At 33.3% G+C, this 20,743-nt stretch overlaps 1 protein-coding gene across 1 annotated transcript in view; it reads left to right on the top strand.

The window, feature by feature from the left end:
- The window catches only part of EFCAB8 (EF-hand calcium binding domain 8), a 160,696-nt gene that overhangs the window by 8,971 nt on the left and 130,982 nt on the right, over positions 1 to 20,743 (top strand). Inside the window, exons 2-5 of the mRNA XM_051979369.1 lie at positions 5,426 to 5,480; positions 6,935 to 6,989; positions 10,832 to 10,991; positions 12,392 to 12,510. Of these exons, the coding sequence (XP_051835329.1) occupies positions 5,446 to 5,480; positions 6,935 to 6,989; positions 10,832 to 10,991; positions 12,392 to 12,510 (369 nt within the window). The 5' untranslated portion in view covers positions 5,426 to 5,445. The remainder of the gene's footprint in view (positions 1 to 5,425; positions 5,481 to 6,934; positions 6,990 to 10,831; positions 10,992 to 12,391; positions 12,511 to 20,743) is intronic.

Raw genomic sequence — 20,743 nt, 5'->3', positions numbered from 1 at the left:
CAGATAATTGTATAAATATGTATATACATATTGGATCTAACATGTATTTCAACATATTTAACATGTATTGGACTACCTGCCAAATAGGGTAGGGGAAGAAGGGGAAAATTTGCAACAAAAGGTTATGCAAGAGTCAATGTTGGAAAAATTATCTTATATTCTGTAAATAAAAAGCTTTAATAAAAAAAAAAGAAAAGAAAAAGCTAATAACAGACATCATGCTGATTCACATAAGACTTGGAAACTCATTGTCAAATAAGGCAAAACTTGGGGAGTGATCATCCAAAAGAGAAAAGAAAAAGGATTACAACCAAGAAAGTGAAATAAAAAAAGCAAAGTCTGATGTTGATGTTGTTCTGTTTTTAATTAAAAGATATCAGAAATAAAATGGATACGGAACTGTATTAGAGAGGAAGATCACAATCTTATATAATGAGTGAGTGAGATGAAAAGTATTCAAATTTGGATGAGAAGGTTGGGGGGAAACAGGCATTCCAAGAATCTCACTTTCATCTGCGCTGAGAAGAGGAAGTTTGAACATAGTTATGCACATGCAGTTCATGTAACAGAAATTGATTAAACTGAAATAGGGAAGTAAGAGATGGTAAGAATGAGGTTTAAGAGAGAAGGCAGGATAGGTAAGGGAGTAGTCATAAAACAAACTCTGTCAGAGGGAAGCATTAATAAAGGGAAGAAAATAAAAACCTGGGATCAGGGATGGGGTAAGAAAAATAAATGGAAGAGATATAATAGAAAGGAAGCATTACTTTGTTTATGAATCACACATATTAGGCAAAGTCCTTTTATCACATTTTTAAGTGTAAAGAAGTAGGAAAAAGTTTGGAAAAAATACAAGATGGAGGGAATTACACAATAATAATTATGAAGGTGAATAAGATGAATTCGAAAATAAAATGGAAATGTGTAACAACATGGATTAGAAAGCAATCCAGCAATGTTATTTACAAGAAATTCACTTGAAACACAAAGGTTCACATAAAGTTAAAATGAGAGACTGGAAGAGATTCTATTTTGCTTCATATGAACTAAAAAAGGCAAGAGTAACTATCTTTGGTTGTCTAAATATTGACAAAAAATAACCATAGAAATGACATTTTTCTTAAAAGTACCATTGCTTATGAATCAATATCTATGGTAATACTTATTTGTGCTGAACAGCATAACATCTTAATATTTAATTCTTTAGTTGTGTCTGATTCTTTGTGATCTCATTTGGAGTTTTCTTTGCAAAGATACTTGGTCTGTTAATTTCTCCAATTTATTAAGGCAAATAGAAGCTCAGTGACTTGCTCAAGCTCACACAGCCAAATTTGAACCAGGGTCTTGTTGATACTGGGCTCATTCTGCTACCCACTGTACCATCTAATGCCTTATTAATATTTAAAAGGAAGGTTAATCATATTGTAGGGAAAAGTAAACAGTCAAAGTACAGTTAAATAGTAGGATCTCACTTGAAAGGTATCCCTTTCAGACCTAGAGGAATCTAAGAAAAAGCTAAACAAGAAAGAAGTTTAAGGATATAAATAGAACTTTAGAAAAATTAGATATAGTAGCTTTTTGAATTCTAAATTGGAACACAAATTTATATTCTTTCTCAATCATACATGTAAACTTCATAAAAATTAAACATGTATTGGGACATAAGAACCTTACTTACCAAAAGCAGAAATAATGTGTCCTTACTGATCACAATACAATAAAACTATTGGGAAAAAAAAAGAATAAAAATTAATTGAAGATTGAATACTAAAGAAGAGTGGATCAAAGAATGGAAACAACTTTACTTCATCAAAAAAAATGACAATGAGCATACAAAAGCTTTATGGGATAGAACATACAAAAACTTAGGGAATATAGCTAATGGTATATCTAAACATTATCAATAAAAGAAAATAAAGCAATGAATTGGGTTTGCAATAAAAAATCCAGAAAGACAAGTAAAAAAGTTTAAAATAGACAAAGCAAAAATTCTGAAAATCAAGAGATTAACAAGATTAAAATATAAAAATGCTATTGAAATTAAAAAAAAACTAATAAAGAATAGCTAATCTGATTTTCAAAAAGAAGAAACCCATATTCTACATTTCAACAATTAAAAGATTTCACATTTGAAGAAATAAAGATATTTGTTCAACTATATGCCAACCAAACTGATAGATAAAATATATAAACTACCCAGATTAACAGAAGAAATCTAGTATGAGAAAAAAGTTTAAGTCATAAATAAAATTCCAAAGAGATGGAGGAAACACTAAAACCAAATAAGTTTACTAGTGAATTTTATAAAACATTCAAAATTAGTCATATATAAATTTTTGAGAAAAGAAGAAAGGGCTTCTTTTCATAATATAACTCTGTTTTAAAAAATTTGGGAGGAGTAGTTTATTTCCTCCCCCCACCCCAATTATATGTCAAGACAATTTTTAGCATTTTTTTCTTTAAAAGAAGAAAATATTTATTTCTAAAATATACTTTAAAAACACACCTATATAAAAATAGAGTGGAGGCAAAGAAGCTGTTTTATTAAATGGGGACACAATATAAATAAACAGGTATACACAAAAACATGTGCATTTAAAGGAGTCTATACATCTTTATAGATATTTTGATAATAAGTTTGCTAACTTAGAATTCATTTTTACAAGATTTTGAGTTTCAAATTTTTTTTCTGTCCCCCCTTTTCTGAAAATGGTAGGCAATTTGATATAAGTTATATATGTGCAACTATGTAAAGAATTATCACATTAATCATAGTTGTGAAAAAAGAAATAGATCAAAAGAAAAAAAAACAAAATAAAGTGAAAAAAATATGCTTCAATTTGCATTCACAGCCCATCAGTTCTTTATCTGGATGTGGATTAGCATTTTTCATCATGAATCCTTTGTACTTGTCTTGGATCATTGTGTATCATATTGCTGAGAAAAGTAATTGATCATCTCACAATGATATGGATACTGTGTATAATGTTTTCTTGGTCTGCTCATTTCACTTTGTATCAGTTTATGCAAGTCTTTTCAAATTTTTTTGAAATTTGCTCATTTATTACTATACTGTACAATATTATTCCATTACATTCCTATACCAATAGTATTTCATTACATTCATATACCAAAACTTGTTCAGCCACTCCCTGATTGATAGACATTCCCTCATTTTCTAATTCTTTGCCATCATGGAATGGGCTGCTATAAATATTTTTGCACATCACTCCTTTTCCCTTTTTTATGATCTCTTTGGGATACAGACCTAGTAGTGGTATTGCTGCGTCAAAAGATATGCACAATTTGATTGCACCATGGGTATAATTCCAAATTGCTTTCCAGAATAAATGGACTATATCATGATGCCACCAACAGTTCATTAGTGTCTCAATTTTTCCATACCCTCTTTAACAATAAATATAATTAAAATTTTTTTTAAATAACTTTTTATTGATAGAACCCATGCCAGGGTAATTTTTTACAGCATTATCCCTTGCATTGACTTCTGTTCCGATTTTTCCCCTCCCTCCCTCCACCCTCTCCCTCAGATGGCAAGCAGTCCTTTACATGTTGAATCCTAGACACAATATATGTGTGCAGAACCGAACAGTTTTCTTGTTGCACAGGGAGAATTGGATTCAGAAGGTATAAATAATCCGGGAAAAAAACAAAAATGCAAACAGTTTACATTCATTTCCCAGTGTTCTTTCTTTGGGTGTAGCTGCTTCTGTCCATCCTTGATCAATTGAAACTGAATTAGCTCTCTTTATCGAAGAGATCCACTTCCATCGGAATACATCCTCAAACAGTATCGTTGTTGAGGCATATAATTAATAAATGTAATTTTGATAATTAAACTCGGGAGAGAGAAAACTACAGATCTATATCCCTAATGACCATTGATGTAAACATTTTAAATAAAATGTAATGAATAGGCTATAATATTTTTAAAAGATTATACAGTTTGGCCAAATTAGGTTTATATTGGAAAATTTTGTTTGATTGAATGTAAACTATAAAATTCAAAGGAATTGGGAAAAAAAAAAAGGTCTAGCAGTACAAGATCTTAAACTATATTACAAAACAATTATCAAAATGATTTGGTACTAGTTAAAAAACTGAGAGATTGAGCAGTGGAACAAATTTAAGTACATAACATAAAAAGACAAAATTGAGAATTCAAAGGAAGTTAATGAGAATTTCCAAAAATAAATACCTGAATTAAAAACAATAACAACAAAAAACCAAACTAAGAATGGAGATCTTAATGCAGTCTCAGAAAATGAATTTGAGCAAATAAATGAACTATTACTAAAGGAAGAAACTTCTTAGGCCAGATGAATTTGCAGACAAATTCTTTCCTACATTTGTTGTTTGATCTTTTTAGTCATGTGTGACTCTTCATGACTTTTTTGGAGGAGGGAGGGCAAAGGTACTGCAGCAGTTTGCTATTTCCTTTTCTAATTTGCAGATGAGGAAATAGAGGCAAACAGGGTTGGAGCTTTAGCTAGTGTCTAAGGTGAGATTTGAATTCAGAATATCGTCCTGATGCCCAAAGCAAGGAGAGAAAATAAGACAATGAATATTCTTCAAACTAATGAATATTGGTACAAAAATTTACCTAAAATCCACACAAGGAAGCTACAGTAGAAATCTAAGAATCTAGAAAGCCATTTACTGAGACAAATTGGATTCTCTGGGAATAAGTGCAAGTTGATTCAGCATTGGAAAAACAATTAGCACAATTACTTATTAAAACAAAGCAAGAACCATATGATTATTTCAGTAAAAAGGGGAAGGGAATAAGCAATTATATCCATATCCTTTCTGTGCCAGGTACCATCCTAAGGCTTTATAAATATTTTATTTTCTATTTCATTTCACAATTCTGAGAGGTATCTGCATTTTATATTTGAGAGAACTGAGGCAAACAGAGGTTGTAGCTTTCCCAGGTTATAAAGCTAAGTGTCTGAGTCTGGATTTGAACGCAAGTCTTTCTGACTCCAGGCCAGTGCTTTAATGCTACCTAGCTGATTCAAGACTTCAAGAAAAAGCCTTTTAAAAAACATAGCATTCATGGTGAAAACTTGAAGAACACAGAAGCAGAAAAACTCTTTAATATTATCAAAAGCATATATTTGATTTCAATACTTGTTAATGTTTGTAAAGAAGGAATATTTCTTCTAATATCTCTGTGACTATTAAAAAAAAAGTAATAGAGTTATGATAGGCCTCTTTTTCCAAGAACATGGAATTCAGCTTCTCTATCTCAAACAGTATATAGCTAACTGGTTCCTTAAAGGGGTGAATTCATGACTCTAGTCTCATTCTCACTATGTTCCGATTGATTTGAGTTTAAACTTCTTACCCAGTATTTCCATACAAAACTCATTGTTAAACAACTTTTGATTCTTAACTTTAGGTCAAGTAAAACATCTGAGGATGAAAAATTCAAAGAAAGCACCTCATCTTGCAAGGTAAGGAAGTCATTATAGCTAAGGTAATAAAATGGACTGTTTTTGAAAGTCATTGAAGTACAGGCTAAGCAGAATGGAAATAAATGTTGGCCACTAGAGAGTGTACATTACTTTGCTTAGTGGGGTCTGTTTCTTGGTGGGTAGGAGTTGGAATTCTTAATTTAGATCCTTCTCCCTTGATTGTCCTTTCTGTCCCCAACTGACTCAATGTTGTAACACCTTTTGACTCAGGATTTAAACAATTTTTAGCAAGAACATCAAGAACTTATTCTACATGAATTTAATCAATTTAATTCAACAGGCAGCTTGGTGTAGTCAAAATTAGGCTGTTCTAACCTCTCTCATTTTATAGATGAAGAAATGGGTCAGGGGCAAGTTAAGTGATTTACCTAAATTCATATAGGTTCTAAGAATGAAAGGAGAGATTTGAATCACAGGCCTTGAGTTCATGTCCCCACTCGACTATTTTACTTGGCAAATTACTTAAATCTCTGAGCCATTAGCATGTGCATGTATGGGTCTAAGTGATGGATCTTGGCTTTACCTTGTCAGCTGAGAATCTTATATCATAGTTTACTGAGTTTTCTTTTTTAAAAAATTATTTAATGTTATATATGATAAATTACATATTAAATATATATTTATATAAAAAGAAAATATATGTAACATATGATAAGCAATGATTTAATTATTAATATATGGATTAACTCTCTGGAATGGAATAGGCAGAAAAATAGTGGGAGAAATTTTGATATAAAAACCAAAAGATTTCAATAATCATTTTGTTTAAAAAAAAAGGGGAAAATGGAGATACTGCAGAGACTGATTTGATCAAGTTTCCCAAGAGTTTATTCCTAAAAGTAATTCCTAAAAGAGTTCCTAGAAGCATGCTAGACCTCAAAGCATTTATAATCTCAATGGGGAGGGGGTGGGATTCAGGAATAAAAGTTAATGATATATTTCACTTTACTTTTTTTTTTTTTTTAAATGTTGAGAAAAAGGAACTCAGAGAGGGAGAAATTACTGAATTAGAGGAGATCAGAAAGATTTTGAATTTAGTACTTGGTCATGTTTGTAAGGAAGGAACATTTCATTTTTTTCCCCTAGTTATCTCTCTGGAATTATTAAATGAGAAAACTGAGGGTCAAAGACTTGTCATATTGTTTGTAATGTTGGAGCAGGGCTTCAAACCCAGGCATCTTAACTCTCAGTCCAGTGCTCTCTTTTCTAAAATTAATAGAGTAATTATAGGCGTGTGTTTTTTGAGTGGATTTGCCAAGAACATGGGGTTCAGCTTCTGTACTTGAACAGGACATGGCTAACTGGCCCATGACAGAACTGATTCGTAGCTCCTGGCTTCATTCTCCTATGTTTTGATTGACTGAGTTTAAGGTTCTTGTCCAGTCTTTCCACATGAAACTCATTGTCAAACTGCTTTTTATTCCTAATTTTAGGTCAAAGAAAACATTTAAAAATGAAAAATCCAGAAAACATACCTTCTATTGCAAGGTAAGGAAGTCATCTTAGCAGTTGGGTGAGGGTTGGGGGTTTAAAGAAAGGATCAGAAAAAACCTGATGTAGGAAAAATGGCATTAGAGCTAAATTTGGTACTATTTATTTTATTTGAAAATTTTGCATCAACATTCATTACAGAAATTGGTCTATAGGTTTTTTTCTCTCTCCCTGGTTTAGATATCAAAACATTGAATTAAACTTGGAAGGAAACTATGACTTTTGAGGTAGAGGTGGGGAGAGAGTACATTCCAGACACAGGGGACATGGAACGTGGAATTTTGTGTGTGAAGAGCAGCTGGAAAACTATGAACCTTAGAGTTTTTCTGTGCCATATTTCTTTCTTTTTCTTTTCTTTTCTTCTTCTTCTTCTTCTTCTTTTTTTTTTTTAACTAGCTGCTCTCCTTCAAGTGTGAACTTATCTTGAAGCTATTGGGGAGGGGCAGTTTTTAAAGTATGTGTTGGTTTGGGTAAGGAAAGGCCATTGTGAAGAGAATTACAAGGAGAGGGAACATCAAGAGCCAGGATGGCAGTATGGAAAAGATCATAGGTAGTGTCAAAGGAACTCTAACTCTCTTTATTGCCTCTATCTATAAAAGAGGGGATTGGACTAATTATTTTCCAAGGGCCTTTTATCTCTAAATCTATAGTCCTGAGAAGAGGAGATGGATATGAGCTTCTTACAGTCTTTTGGGGATTAATTGAAGGACTGGCTTGAGCAAGGTCAGAGTGGGAGAATAAAAGTTCAATAGGAAGAAGCAAAATTATAAAATGTTAGAGCTGGAAAGAAACCTTAGAAATCATCTATTCCAGCCTCATTTTAATAACAGAGGAAACAGCATCTGAGAAGTTATATAACTTGCCCTTGTTTATTTAGCTCATATGTGGCAGAGTCAGAATCTGAACCCAATTCTCGTGTTTTTCCACTCTACTATGAAATTTGAACTTGGAATTGACTTCTTAGTGTAATAATATAGACTTTAATCTACAGTTAATTTGCAATCATTTGACTCTTTTCCATTGAACATTTATATTGAATGAAGGTTTAGAAGGTACATTTATCAAATTTTCAAGTATATTCAATTAGTCTTTTTTTAAAAAAATATAGTAAAATTTTATTAGTCTGTAAAGCAACATCTCTATAGTAAACAAAAACAAATAATTTTGATTCTGGGTAAACTATTTCATCAGTAATATGAACATTTAACAAGTGTCACTCCTTCATTTTATTTTATTTTTTTTAATAACTTTTTAAAATAACTTTTTATTGATAGAACTCATGCCAAGGTAATTTTTTACAACATTTATCCCTTGCATTCACTTCTGTTCCGATTTTTCCCCTCCCTCCCTCCACCCCCTCCCCCAGATGGCAAACAATCCTTTACATGTTGAATAGGTTACAATATATCCTGGATACAATATACGTGTGCAGAACCGAACAGTTTTCTTGTTGCACAGGGAGAATTGAATTCAGAAGGTATAAATAATCCGGGAAAAAACCAAAAATACAAGCAGTTTATATTCATCTCCCAATGTTCTTTCTTTGGGTGTAGCTGCTTCTGCCCATCTTTGATCAATTGAAACTGAATTAGCTCTTTTTCTCGAAGAGATCCACTTCCATCAGAATACATCCTCAAACAGTATCATTGTTGAGGTATATAATGATCTCCTGGTTCTGCTCATTTCACTTAGCATCAGTTCATGTAAGTCTCTCCAGTCCTCTCTGTATTCATCCTGCTAGTCATTCCTTACAGAACAATAATATTCCATAATGTTCATATACCACAATTTACTCAACCATTCTCCAATTGATGGGCATCCATTCATTTTCCAGCTTCTAGCCACTACAAACAGGGCCGCCACAAACATTTTGGCACATACAGGTCCCTTTCCCTTCTTTAGTATCTCTTTGGGGTATAAGCCCAGTAGAAACACTGCTAGATCAAAGGGTATGCACAGTTTGATAACTTTTTGAGCATAGTTCCAAATTGCTCTCCAGAATGGCTGGATGTGTTCACAATTCCACCAACAATGTATCAGTCAATTAGTCTTGCACAAGGATTACAGTGGTTGACTCTCCCCACTCCAAGTTTGCCTCTTTAAAAAAAATTATTTTCAAAATAGATGCAAAGATAGCTTTCAACACTCATCTTTGCAAAATGTTATGTTCCAAAATTTTCTCCCTTCCTTCCTTCCCCACCCAGACAGCAAAGAATCCAATATAGGTTAAACATGTGCAATTTTTCTAAACATATTTCCACATTTAACATGCTGCACAAGAAAAATCAGATCAAAAGGAGAAAAATGAGAAAAGAAAAAAAAAACAAGCAAACAACAAAAAAGGTGAAAATACTATGTTGTGATCAGTGATTGACTTCTAAAGTGGCTTCCGATTTAAATAATCTTTTGATTTTTCTAATTTTGGCATTTAATGCTAGCTGAGCATGACTTTATACAAGTCATTTCTCTGGATCTCTTTTGTGTCAGCTGAGTACTAGGGATGACAAATCAATTGAGCCTAGGTTCTTGTCTAAGTTTTGGAGATACAAATAAAGAAATGAAATGCTCTGTGTTCCCAAAGAGCTTATATTTCTAGTGTATTTCTAGAGACCACATATACATCTGTAAGTATATATGAAACTCATACAAAGCAGATGCATGAGGTAAACTTAAGTAGAAAGTCTTGCTGGGAAGGCAGCAGTGAGGTTGGGGAGAAAAGATTCTGCTGGAGGAGACGACACTTTAAGTAAGTTTTGAAAGAAGTCAAGAGGTAGAGATTAGGAAGGAGAATAATGCCTAACTGGAGACAAGGGTCCAGACTAGATGATAACCTGTATTCATTGATCATTCAATTCTTTTTTATTAAAAAATAGTTTTTCCTATTTACATGTAAAATAATTTTTAACATTCATTTTTTAAAATTTTGAATTCCAAATTCTTTCCCTCCCTCTCTGAGATGGTGAGCAATTCGACATAGGTTATAGACGTACAATCATGTAAAATATATTTCTGTTTTAGTCAAGTTATAAAAGAAGACAAAGACTTAAAATAAAACTCAAAACATGAAAAAATAAAGTGCAAAATAGCATGCTTTGATCTGCATTCAGACTCCATCAGTTCTTTCTCTGGAGGTGGATTGCATTTTTCTTTTTCTTTTTTTTTTTTTAATAACTTTTTATTGACAGAACCCATGTCAGGGTAATTTTTTACAGCATTATCCCTTGCGCTCACTTCTGTTCCAATTTTTCCCCTACCTCCCTCCACCCCCTCCCCCAGATGGCAAGCAGTCCTTTACATGTTAAATAGGTTACAGTATAGTGGATAGCATTTTTCATCATAAGTCCTTTGGAATTATCTTAGATCATTGTATTGCTGAGAATAGCTAAGAATAGTTGATCATTGTACAGTATTGCTCTTACTAAGTACAGTGTTCTCCTGGTTCTAGTCACTTCACTTTCCAATTTGTGTAAGCCCAGGTTTTTCTGAAATAATCTGTTACAATCACATACCACAATTTATTCAATCATCCCCAATTGGTGGGCATCAATTTCCAATTCTTTGTCACCACAAAAAGATTTTTTATAAATATTTTTGTATAAATTGGTCCTTTTCCCCTTTAAAAAGATCTCTTTGGGACAGACCTACTAGTATTGGGGGATCCAAATTGTTTTCCAGTATCAGTCCACAACTCTACTCATTCAGTTCTAAGGACTTTGATTTAATTCTTATATATCAACTTATAACACCAGAGGCATTCAATTTCTTTTCCCAGTAAGATTTGTTTAAATTTCTTTTTAAATTGATTGTACTTTTAAAAATGAAACCCTTTTCTCTTCTAGTCTAAATCAGATAGATCAAGAAAGAACCGATTTAAATCTGAGACAAGTATAAGTCGTCAGTCTTCCTGCTCTCAGCCAGATAAAGAATCATGTATTATTAACCAGGAAAAACTACAAATGTTGGAGAAAATGTTTGAAAAAACTGCAGATGCCGCTGGAGGTAAAACTACTTTGATTCAGTGTGTGTGTGTGTGACATACATAGAGAGGAATAAGAAAGAGGAGGATTAGTGATGGGTTGGTTAATTGAGGAGAAAGAAATCAACTTTTCCTTAATTTAATAAACATGCTAGTTGCAGAGGCAAGACATCTTAGGCTTATTGGTGATACATGTTGGTCGTGTTACCCTGGGCCAGTAGCTTAAAATCTTCTTGTTCTAGGTTAGAGCAGATATTATTTTGACAGAGTTTTCTCACTGGGAATTATTCACATCAATGCATTCACAGGTCCCATCCAAAAACCCCATCTCCATTTCAATTCCACAAACATTTATTAAGCACCTAGTATGTGCTGGGCATGTGCTCTGTACTAGAGATACAGAAAGAGGCAAAAATAGATTCTTCCCTTAAAGAACTGACAATGTAACATCAGAACACTCAACTTTGTATAGTAGGATTAGAATCACAGAATTCTAGAGCTAGACCTTGGAGATGATGGCGCAGGAGAATGGGCACTGTGGTCTACAGGCCCAGGAGATCACCTGGGCTCAAAGTTCACCTCTGACACTGTTTACTTGCAGGACCTCGGGCATGTCATCTAACTCTTCTGAACTTCCATGTCTTTATTTCTATAATAAAATGGAAGTGAACTAAGTTCTGAAGTTCATTCCAACTTTGTTTAGGATTCTCTAGGCCAGGGTTTCTTAATCTGGGATCTAGAGATTCCCCAATATAACCTCATGGTTATATTTAAGAGGTTCTGTTAGCTTGAATGAAAAAAAAAATCTTTAATTTTGCTTACCTTTGGTTTTCTTTGAAATCTTATGAATTTTATTTTGTACATTTAAAAACACATTATTTTAAGAAGTCCATGGTACTTTACCAGACTGAAAGAGAAGGGCTTATGACTTTGGGCTCGCTTTGCTTTCTTTATCTCTTCCTACCCCACTATCATTTATGTAGAGGTAAAATTGAAAGCCCAGAGAGATTGTGATGATGGCAACTCTCACAGAGTTTTTGTCCAGAAAACCCTCCTTAAATCTTTAAGTACTATATAAATATATATCATTGCCCTGTGCCCCAGGTCACACATTCAGCTCAGAACAGCCTATGTCTGGATTCTAGGTCCTCTGCAGTTGGACTTAGTGTCTTTTACTACTTAGTGCTGTTTCTATACTCAAATTGCCTGTCTCAACTCTAATAGCCACCTTCTCATGCAGAGTAGCTTGTCTTCTGAATGTGGGTGGGGATGTTGATGATTCCCAGAATCTTTCGTGCTCTACCACTGCCCCCTGGGCTGCAGGTGGCTTTTCTTGGCTACTTGACTATTCTGGAGTGTGTGTCTTCCAGGAAAGCAGATGATTAGTAAATATTTATTGACCATATTAATCTCCCATTTTCAGCTTTGGACATGAAAGGTTTTCAAAAGGTGATGAAGGAGACGTTTTCATCTGTGACTGATGAAACCCTGGATTCCCTGTTCTGGAAAGTGGATGTAGATTGTGATGGTCGGGTGAGCTGGGTAAGTCTTTGGCTGTCCTTGGCAACTAGAGCTAATGGGTATCAAGGCATGGGAAGTTGTTCTTGCAGAGATGGGGCTTTCATTTTTAAAGCAAGGGATTTGTCTTAAATTTAACTTTAAATGAATTAGCACAGGGAGGGAAGTAGAGGCATGGACAAGTGTGAATAGGCTGTGACATGTAACCATGGAGAAAATGTATGATTTGAAAAGAAGGTGGCCTGATTATCTGGATGATATCTGAGGAATGACAGGACAGCCAGAGTGTTCCACTGGTATTAAGGGTCTCCAGAGTGTTGGGTTGATGTTCTGTAAAAAATCAGCTGGATACAGTACAGGGCAGGAGTCACACTGAATAGGCAGACATAGATGGACTGCAATCTGTATCTTTGGAGGAAAGAACTAAATTGAAGTCAGATCATGAGTACTAATACCCAATTAAACTTGAAATAAAAAATGAGCATCATCTAGATATTTGAAACAATTTATCGTTGATTTCTTCCCCCATTTCCTTTTGTTATTTTTGCTTGTGGACAAGCATTTATTAATTTGTTTATTATTAAAGCTTTTGATTTTCAAAACATATACATGGATAATTTTTCAACATTTATCCTTGCATAGCCTTGTGTTCCAAATTTTCCCCTCCTTCCTCCTACTCCCTCCCCTAGATGGCAAGCAATTCAATATATGTTATACATGTTAAAATATATATTAAATCCAATATATGTAAACATATTTATACAATTCTCTTGCTGTACAAGAAAGATCAGATCAAAAAAGGAAAAAAAATGAATAAGAAAACAAAATGCAAGTGAAAAACAACAAAAAGACTGAAAATCCTATGTTGTGGGTCACACTCAGTTTCCACAGTCTTCTCTCTAGGTGTAGATGGCTCTCTTCATCATGAGACTATTGGAACAGGCCTCAATCATCTCATTGTTGGAAAGAGCTACGTCCATCAGAATTGATCGTTGTATAATATTGTTGTTGCAGGTTTAAAGCACAATTATTTCCTGGTTCTACTCCCTTCCTTTAGCATCAGTTCATGTAAGTCTCCCCAGGCCTCTCTGAAATCATATAGCTGGTCATTTCTTACAGAACAATAATATTCCATAATATTCATAATCATGACTTATTCAGTCATTCTCCAACTGATGGGCATTTACTAAGTTTCCAGTTTCTTGCCACTACAAAAGGGCTGCCACAAATATTTTTGTACATGTGGTGGACAAGCATTTATTAAGCGTCTTCTATGTACCGGTTGCTGTGCTGAGTCCTTTACAAATATTATCTCATTTGATTCTCACAATAATCTTTGGAGGTGCTGTTAATTCTCATTTTATAGTGTATGAAATTGAGGTAGATGAATGAAGTGACTTGCTCATGGTCACATAATCACATAGCTAGTAAGTGCCTAATATTGGATTTGAACTCAGGTCTTTCTGACTATGGGATCAACACCATTCACTGTGCTTCCTAGCTATATATATTTTCCTTTTTTATAGTAAAGTAATCAATATATAGTAATTGTCAATACCATTGTTTGGTGTCCCTCTTTGTGTTATTTTGGGCAAATCATTTAACCCATTTAGGCCTGGTTTTCTTGTTGTTGCTGACTTATTTCAGTCAACTCTGACTTTGTGACCCCATTTGTAGTTTTCTTGACAAAGATGTTGTAGTGGTTTGCCATTTCTTTTCCAGCTCATTTTATTAGATGAGAAAATCAAAGTGAACAAGGCTAAATGACTTGCCTAGAGTCACATAGCTAGTGAGTATCTGAGGCTGGATTTGACCTTAGAAAGAGAAGTCTTCTAGTTGTAAAATGAGGGAGTCATTAGATTTTTATATTTGTATATCTGTAGCCAATGAAACCTCTCTTTTCATATTTCTTTTCATTCCTCACATTAATCATTCTTTTTACATTAAAATCCTCCAATCCTGTATCATGGTATATAAGTGGGATTCTCAGCTTACAAAGGCAGTATTAGCAGATGAAAATTCTGGTACATCCTGCCAGAACTGAAAGGACCGCATATATAAGCCATAAGCCTCCAGAAATGGGCAACAGGATGGTGAAAGGCCTTCAGCTCATCCCTTATGAAGACAGGTTGAAGTAATGGATATTTTTCCTTGAGAAGAGAAACTCAAGGAAGAAGATAGTACTTAAATTATGTGTAAGTATTTGAATGATGGTGATGTGTTAGAGAGAAATAGGAGCCATGGGTAGAAGTATAAAGAGGAAAATTTAAGCATAATATAAATAAAAACTACTTGATAGTTGGGGCTACCCCAAAGTGAAATGGATCTTCCCCACAACTACTTCCAGAAAAATCTGGATATCTACTTATCCTAATATGTTGTAAATATCCTAGTATGTTGTAGAACAGGAAAAGCAGACTTCTGAACTTTTTTTTTGGTTCATGCTGAACTTTCTTTGGCAGTCTGGTGAAGTCTATGGACTGCTTCTCAGAAAAATGGTTTTAAATGTAAAAAAATTAAAACACATGGGGCAACAAAGCACCTAATTATATTGGAATACATTTCTTAAGTGTTAAAAATAGCAAAAAACAAGTGCACATACCCTAGGTTAAGGACCTCTCCTGTAAATTCTGTCCCTATGTTTAGAATGAGTTTCCTTCTCACCACCCACTCCTGAAATGTGTGTTTTTTCAAGACTCAGATCAAGTGCCACATTCTTTGTGATGCCCTGACTTCCATAGTTATTCTCCCTACCCCTAAAATCACACTATATTTATTTTGTATCATGTTTTAACTTATCTGTGAATACGTCATACCAGTATGAAATATTTGAGAGAGAGAACTACATCATTTTTGTATTTGTATCTCTGGTATTTCCAAAGAGATGCTTAATAAATATTTGCTGATTAACTGGTGAAGAGAGATTCTTCTTATGGGTTATATGTTAGACTAGGTGGCCACTGAGGGCCAAAATGAACTTTTTGGTCACAGCAATTTTCCATATGAAGGCTAGAGGGACTTTGGTTGTATGGGTTAAAGGTCATCCATATGGATATTGCCATAGATTGATTCAGATAGAGGATATCTTTTCATTTCCATGAGAAGTTAAACATGGAGAGATGGGAGTGCTACTGGACTTCCTGCTTGATTTGTCTTTCTGTAAACCTTTTATTATATTTTATTTTTTCCTCTCTGTCTTTCCTTTTACAAGTAAGTAAAGAGAAATTCTACCTTCAGCCCTTAGATCTGGTACCCACATTTAATTTTTAATCAGCAATCTTTGGTCATTTATTTCTTTAGAAATGTTTCAATCTTCACATTCTTTTGTTTCCTAGGAAGATCAAAGATTAATTTCTCACAAATATTAGTTATCCCAATAAAAGAGCCTTTGATGGTTGAACACTAGTGCTTTCTAACACAAAGAGATGTTATGTTTTTAAAAATAATTAGGAATAAGTGTGGTGGGATGCACTGGCACTGAAATCAGAGTACTTTAAATTCCACCTGCAATATTTATTACCTTGTTTTGTTTTTGACAAGTCATTTAACTACCTTGGACTTGTTTTCTCATCTGGAAAATGAAAGCCTCTGAGGTCTCTTCTAGCTATTGAGTGATCATCCTTGAATCTCATATTTGTATAGCATGTTCACTTAAAAAGGCACTTAAGCATTTTCTATATACTAGGCTCTGTGGTTGCCTTATGTAATATAAGAAATTGAATTAAAAATGGTACCTACCTTCAATGAGTTTATGTTTTAGTAAGAGAGGATAAACAGGTTTAAAGCACAAGTAATATTCTATTACATTTGGATGCCCATAATTAGTTTAGCCATTCCCCAGTAAATGAGTATCTTCTTTATTGCTAATTTTTTTCCTATCACATATGGGAACTTTTTTCTTATCAATGACTTCTTGGGGTATAAGCCTAGTAATAGAGTCTCTGATTGAATATTGTAATAATTTTATTTAAATCATTTCAAACTGCTTTCTAAAGCAGTTGTACTATTTCACAGTTTTACCAGCAATGTATTATTACTATGGTACCTTCCTATAATCCCTCCAATATTGAGTATTTAAAAATTTTAAAAATCATTTTAACCAATTTGCAGGATGTGAGCTGAAATCTCAGGGTTGTTTTTGCATTTGTATTTCTCTTATATTAGTGATTTGGAGCATTCTTTGATGTGGTTGTTGATAATTGGCAGTTCTTTTGAGTTCTTTTGACAAAATATATATTGGGGAATGGATAGTAGTTTTATATACATATTTATTTGTTGTTTATATATCTTGGATACCAAATCCTTATCAGAGAAATTTGATACAAAGAATTTTTTCCATTTCAATCACTTCCATTCTTGTCCTAGGTACACTAAAAATTTTAAAATAATAGTTTTTTATTTTCAAAATACATGTAAAGATGGTTTTCAACATCCATCTCTATAAAACCCTGTACTCCAAATCTTTCTCCCTCTCCTCCTCCCTTAGACAATGCAATTCAATATATGTTAAACATGTGCAAATCTTCTATATATATTTCCACATTTATGTCTTTCCAGGTCTTTCTGAAAGCATCCTGTTGGTTGTTTCTTATAGAACAATAATATCTCATAACATTCATGTACCTTAACTTTGTAGTTGAATCTATAAAAATCTTTTGTGTGCTTTGATAGGTTGCTCCCCAGATGTTTTGCGCATTTTGTTGCTATTTGGAATGAGATTTCCCCTCTTCTATTATAATTTTTTTGGTTTTATTATGGTTATAGAGAAATACTGGCATTTTTTTTAGTTTTAGGGGAGACAGTCACTATTAAATGACATCCCTGGGGTCACACAACTACTAAGTGTCAACTATCTGAAGCTGGGGTTGAATTCAGGTCTTCCTGATTCTGGTAGTACTCTATCCACTGTGCCACATAGCTGCCCAAAATGCCGTTGAATGTTAAAGGTTTATTTTGTACCCTGTCACTTTCCCAAACCTATCAATTGTTTCAATGAGTATCTTTGCTGATTACCTAGGATTTTCCAAGTATGGTATCATCTCATCAGCAAATAGGGTTAGTTGTAATCTCTTCTTTACCTTTATTATGCCTTTAATTTCTTTCTCTTTTCTTATTGCTGTTGCTAGCATTTCCAGCACCAAATTAAATAATAGTGGAGAAAGTGGACATCCTTGTTTCACTTTCACATTTATTGAAAATATGCATGTGATACTTGCTTTTAGTTTTAGATAGATGCTTTTGATATTAAAAAAGGTCCCTCTATGCTTATTATTTATTTATTTTCATCATAAAAGAGTTCCTTATTTAAAGGCTATGTTTTCATCAATTGAAATGATTGTGGTATTGGATATTTTGGTTTTTAGTATGATTAATTATGTTGATTATTTTCTTAATGTTGAAATATCCTTGAAATCCATAGTTGGTCATAATGATTTCTTGGATAAGTCTTGCATAGTCTGACAGGATTTTGTTTAAAATTTTTGAGTCAATATGGATTATTTTTATTTAGCTTTTAATTTTTCCAAATGCATGCAAAGATAGTTTTCAACATTCACCTTTGCAAAACCTTGTATTCCAAATTTTTCTTCCTTCTTCTCCCCTTTCTTCCCATAGACAGCAAGCGATGTGATATAGGTTAAATATGTTCAATTCTTCTAAACATATTTCCATATTCATCATGCTGCACAAGAAAAATCAGATCAAAAGGTGAAAAAAAAGAAAAAAAACCAACCAAACAAATAATAATCACAAAAATAAGAAAAAAACCCAAAGCAAATAAACAACAAAAAATGAAAACTATACTTTGATTCACATTCAGTTTCCATAGTTCTCTCTCTTGACATGGATGGCTTTTTCCATCACAAGTTTATTGGAATTGCTTTGAATCACTTTCCTGGTGAAAAGACTCAAATCTATCATATTTGATCACTACATAATTTTCTTGTTGCTATGTACAATGTTCTTTTGGTTCTACTTGTGGTAGTCTCTTCTTTTGTAAAATATATGATCGTTCTCTGGGAGCAGGTTTCTCAGGGAAGTTTTCTGGAGGCAGCCTTAGTTTCAGTTCCAAGTAATAATCACTCCAAATACAGCCAGGAGTTAAAATCCAATTTTTTAAAATTGTCTTTTCCAAAATAGTCCAGTTAGCTTTCCTTGGTTCTGAGAGTTCTTGTTAGCTAGTCTTTTGATTCTGCCAGCTTCTGCCTCTAGCTCAACTCTGACTCCTGGCAATCTTCCGAACTGAACTGACTGACTAAAGCTTTAAGGGCTTCTTATATATGATTTCTTAAAAGTGTGAACCCAAAGGTTGACTCCTTCTTGAGAGAGTGGGATTGTGGGTTTTTGACTTGTGAATCTCCTGAACTTGTGAACTCCAATATGTGAGCCAATGTGTGAACTCTCAAAGGTGCGAGCTCTAAAATGTGTGAATTCTCCCAAAAGTGTAAATCCTAAGCACACAAGCATTGTTTCCATCAACTCTAATGATTTAACACTTTGTAAGGGTTCTAACATCTACTTCCTTTACTTAGCATCATGTAAGTCTCTTTAGACCTTTCTGAAATCATCCTTCTGATTGTTTCTTATACAACAATATTTCAGAACATTCATGTACCACAACTATAACATGTACTATATTCCCAACTGATGGGCATTCAGTCACTTTTCAGTTCCTTGCCACAACAAAAAGGACCACTACAGACATTTTTTTCACATGTGAGTCCTTTTCCCTTTTTAATGATTTCCTTGGGATACAGATCCAGTAATGGCACTACTGGGTCAAAGGGTATGCATAGTTTGATAGCCCTTTGGGGATAGTTCCAAATTGCTCCTTAAAATAGTTGGACCAACTCACAACTCCACTAACAATGCATTGAACTACTTTACTATTTAGGAGCTTTAAAGTTCTACATCCAGGAGATTTGACTATTTCTTTGACTATTACGTGCAAAGTATTGTGGTAAGCACTGTGGATACAAAGAAAAACAAAAGACAAACTTCTTGGCCTCAAGGAACTTTCTTCTGCTAAAGGATTTATTGTTCTTGTTACTCAGTAGTATCTGACTCTTGGTGATTCTATTTGGGGTTTTCTTGGCAAAGACAGTGGAGTGAACTAGGAGAACATTATACACAGTGCCAGTAATATTGTACATGAACTTTTCTCAGCAATACAATGATCTAAGACAATCTCAAAGAACTCATAATGTCAAAATGGATTATTGATATTGGCCTATGTTTTTCCTTTTGTGTTTTATCTTTCCCTGGTTTTGGTGTTAGGACTATATTCTCTTTTTAAAAATTTTAAAATTTTTTAATTTTCAAAACATACGCACAAGTAATTTTTCAACATTGATCTTTGCATAGCCTTGTGCTTTAGATTTTCCCCTCTTTCTCCCCATCCCCTTCCCTAGATGGCAAGCAAAGGACTATATTCCCAAAAAAGAATTCTGGTAGTGTACTTTCACTTTCAATTTTTGATAATAATTTGTGAAATATGGATACTTTCTTTGTTCTTTAAAAGTTTAATAAAATTCTTCCATGAATCAATACATCAAGACCAAGAGGTTTTTGTTTTTTGTTTTTGTTAATATTTACAGATATTTTATTTTATTTTTTCCTGAGATTGAGTTATTTAAAATCTCTTTCTCTGGTTTTCTGATAGTTTTGATGTTTTGTATATTTGAAGACTTTTCTCTATTCTTCTGCATTCTCAGTTTTGTTAGCTTATAACTGTGTAATAACTTAATTATTTTTATTTCTTCTGGTTTTGTTATTATTTCACATTGCTCATTTACTATTTTATTGATTTAGTTTTTACCCTCTTCTTTTTAATCAAATTAACTGTCTCTTATTTTTATTAGTTTTTTTCTATTTTTATTTTTTATATTTATTAGTCTTTTCTAATTATAGTTTTTTTATTTATAAAACATATGCATGGGTAATTTTTCAACATTGACCATTGCAAAAATTGTTGCTGTGTATGCTCCTGATTCTGCTTATTTCACTTAACATCAATTTATGTAAGTCTCTCCAAGTCTCTCTGAAAGCATCCTTTTAGTCATTTCTTATAGAACAATAATATTCCATAACATTCATATACCACAATTTATTCAATCATTCTCCAATTGATGGACATCCATTCAATTTCCAGTTTCTAGTCACTACAAAAAGGGCTGCCACGAACATTTTTGCACATATGAGTCCCTTTCCCTTTTTTAATTTAATTTTATATTTTATACTATCGACACTTATTTTAAAT

Source organism: Antechinus flavipes, chromosome 2 (assembly GCF_016432865.1).
Source record: "Antechinus flavipes isolate AdamAnt ecotype Samford, QLD, Australia chromosome 2, AdamAnt_v2, whole genome shotgun sequence".
NCBI lineage: Eukaryota > Metazoa > Chordata > Mammalia > Dasyuromorphia > Dasyuridae > Antechinus > Antechinus flavipes.
This window is presented reverse-complemented; position numbering and strand designations above follow the sequence as displayed.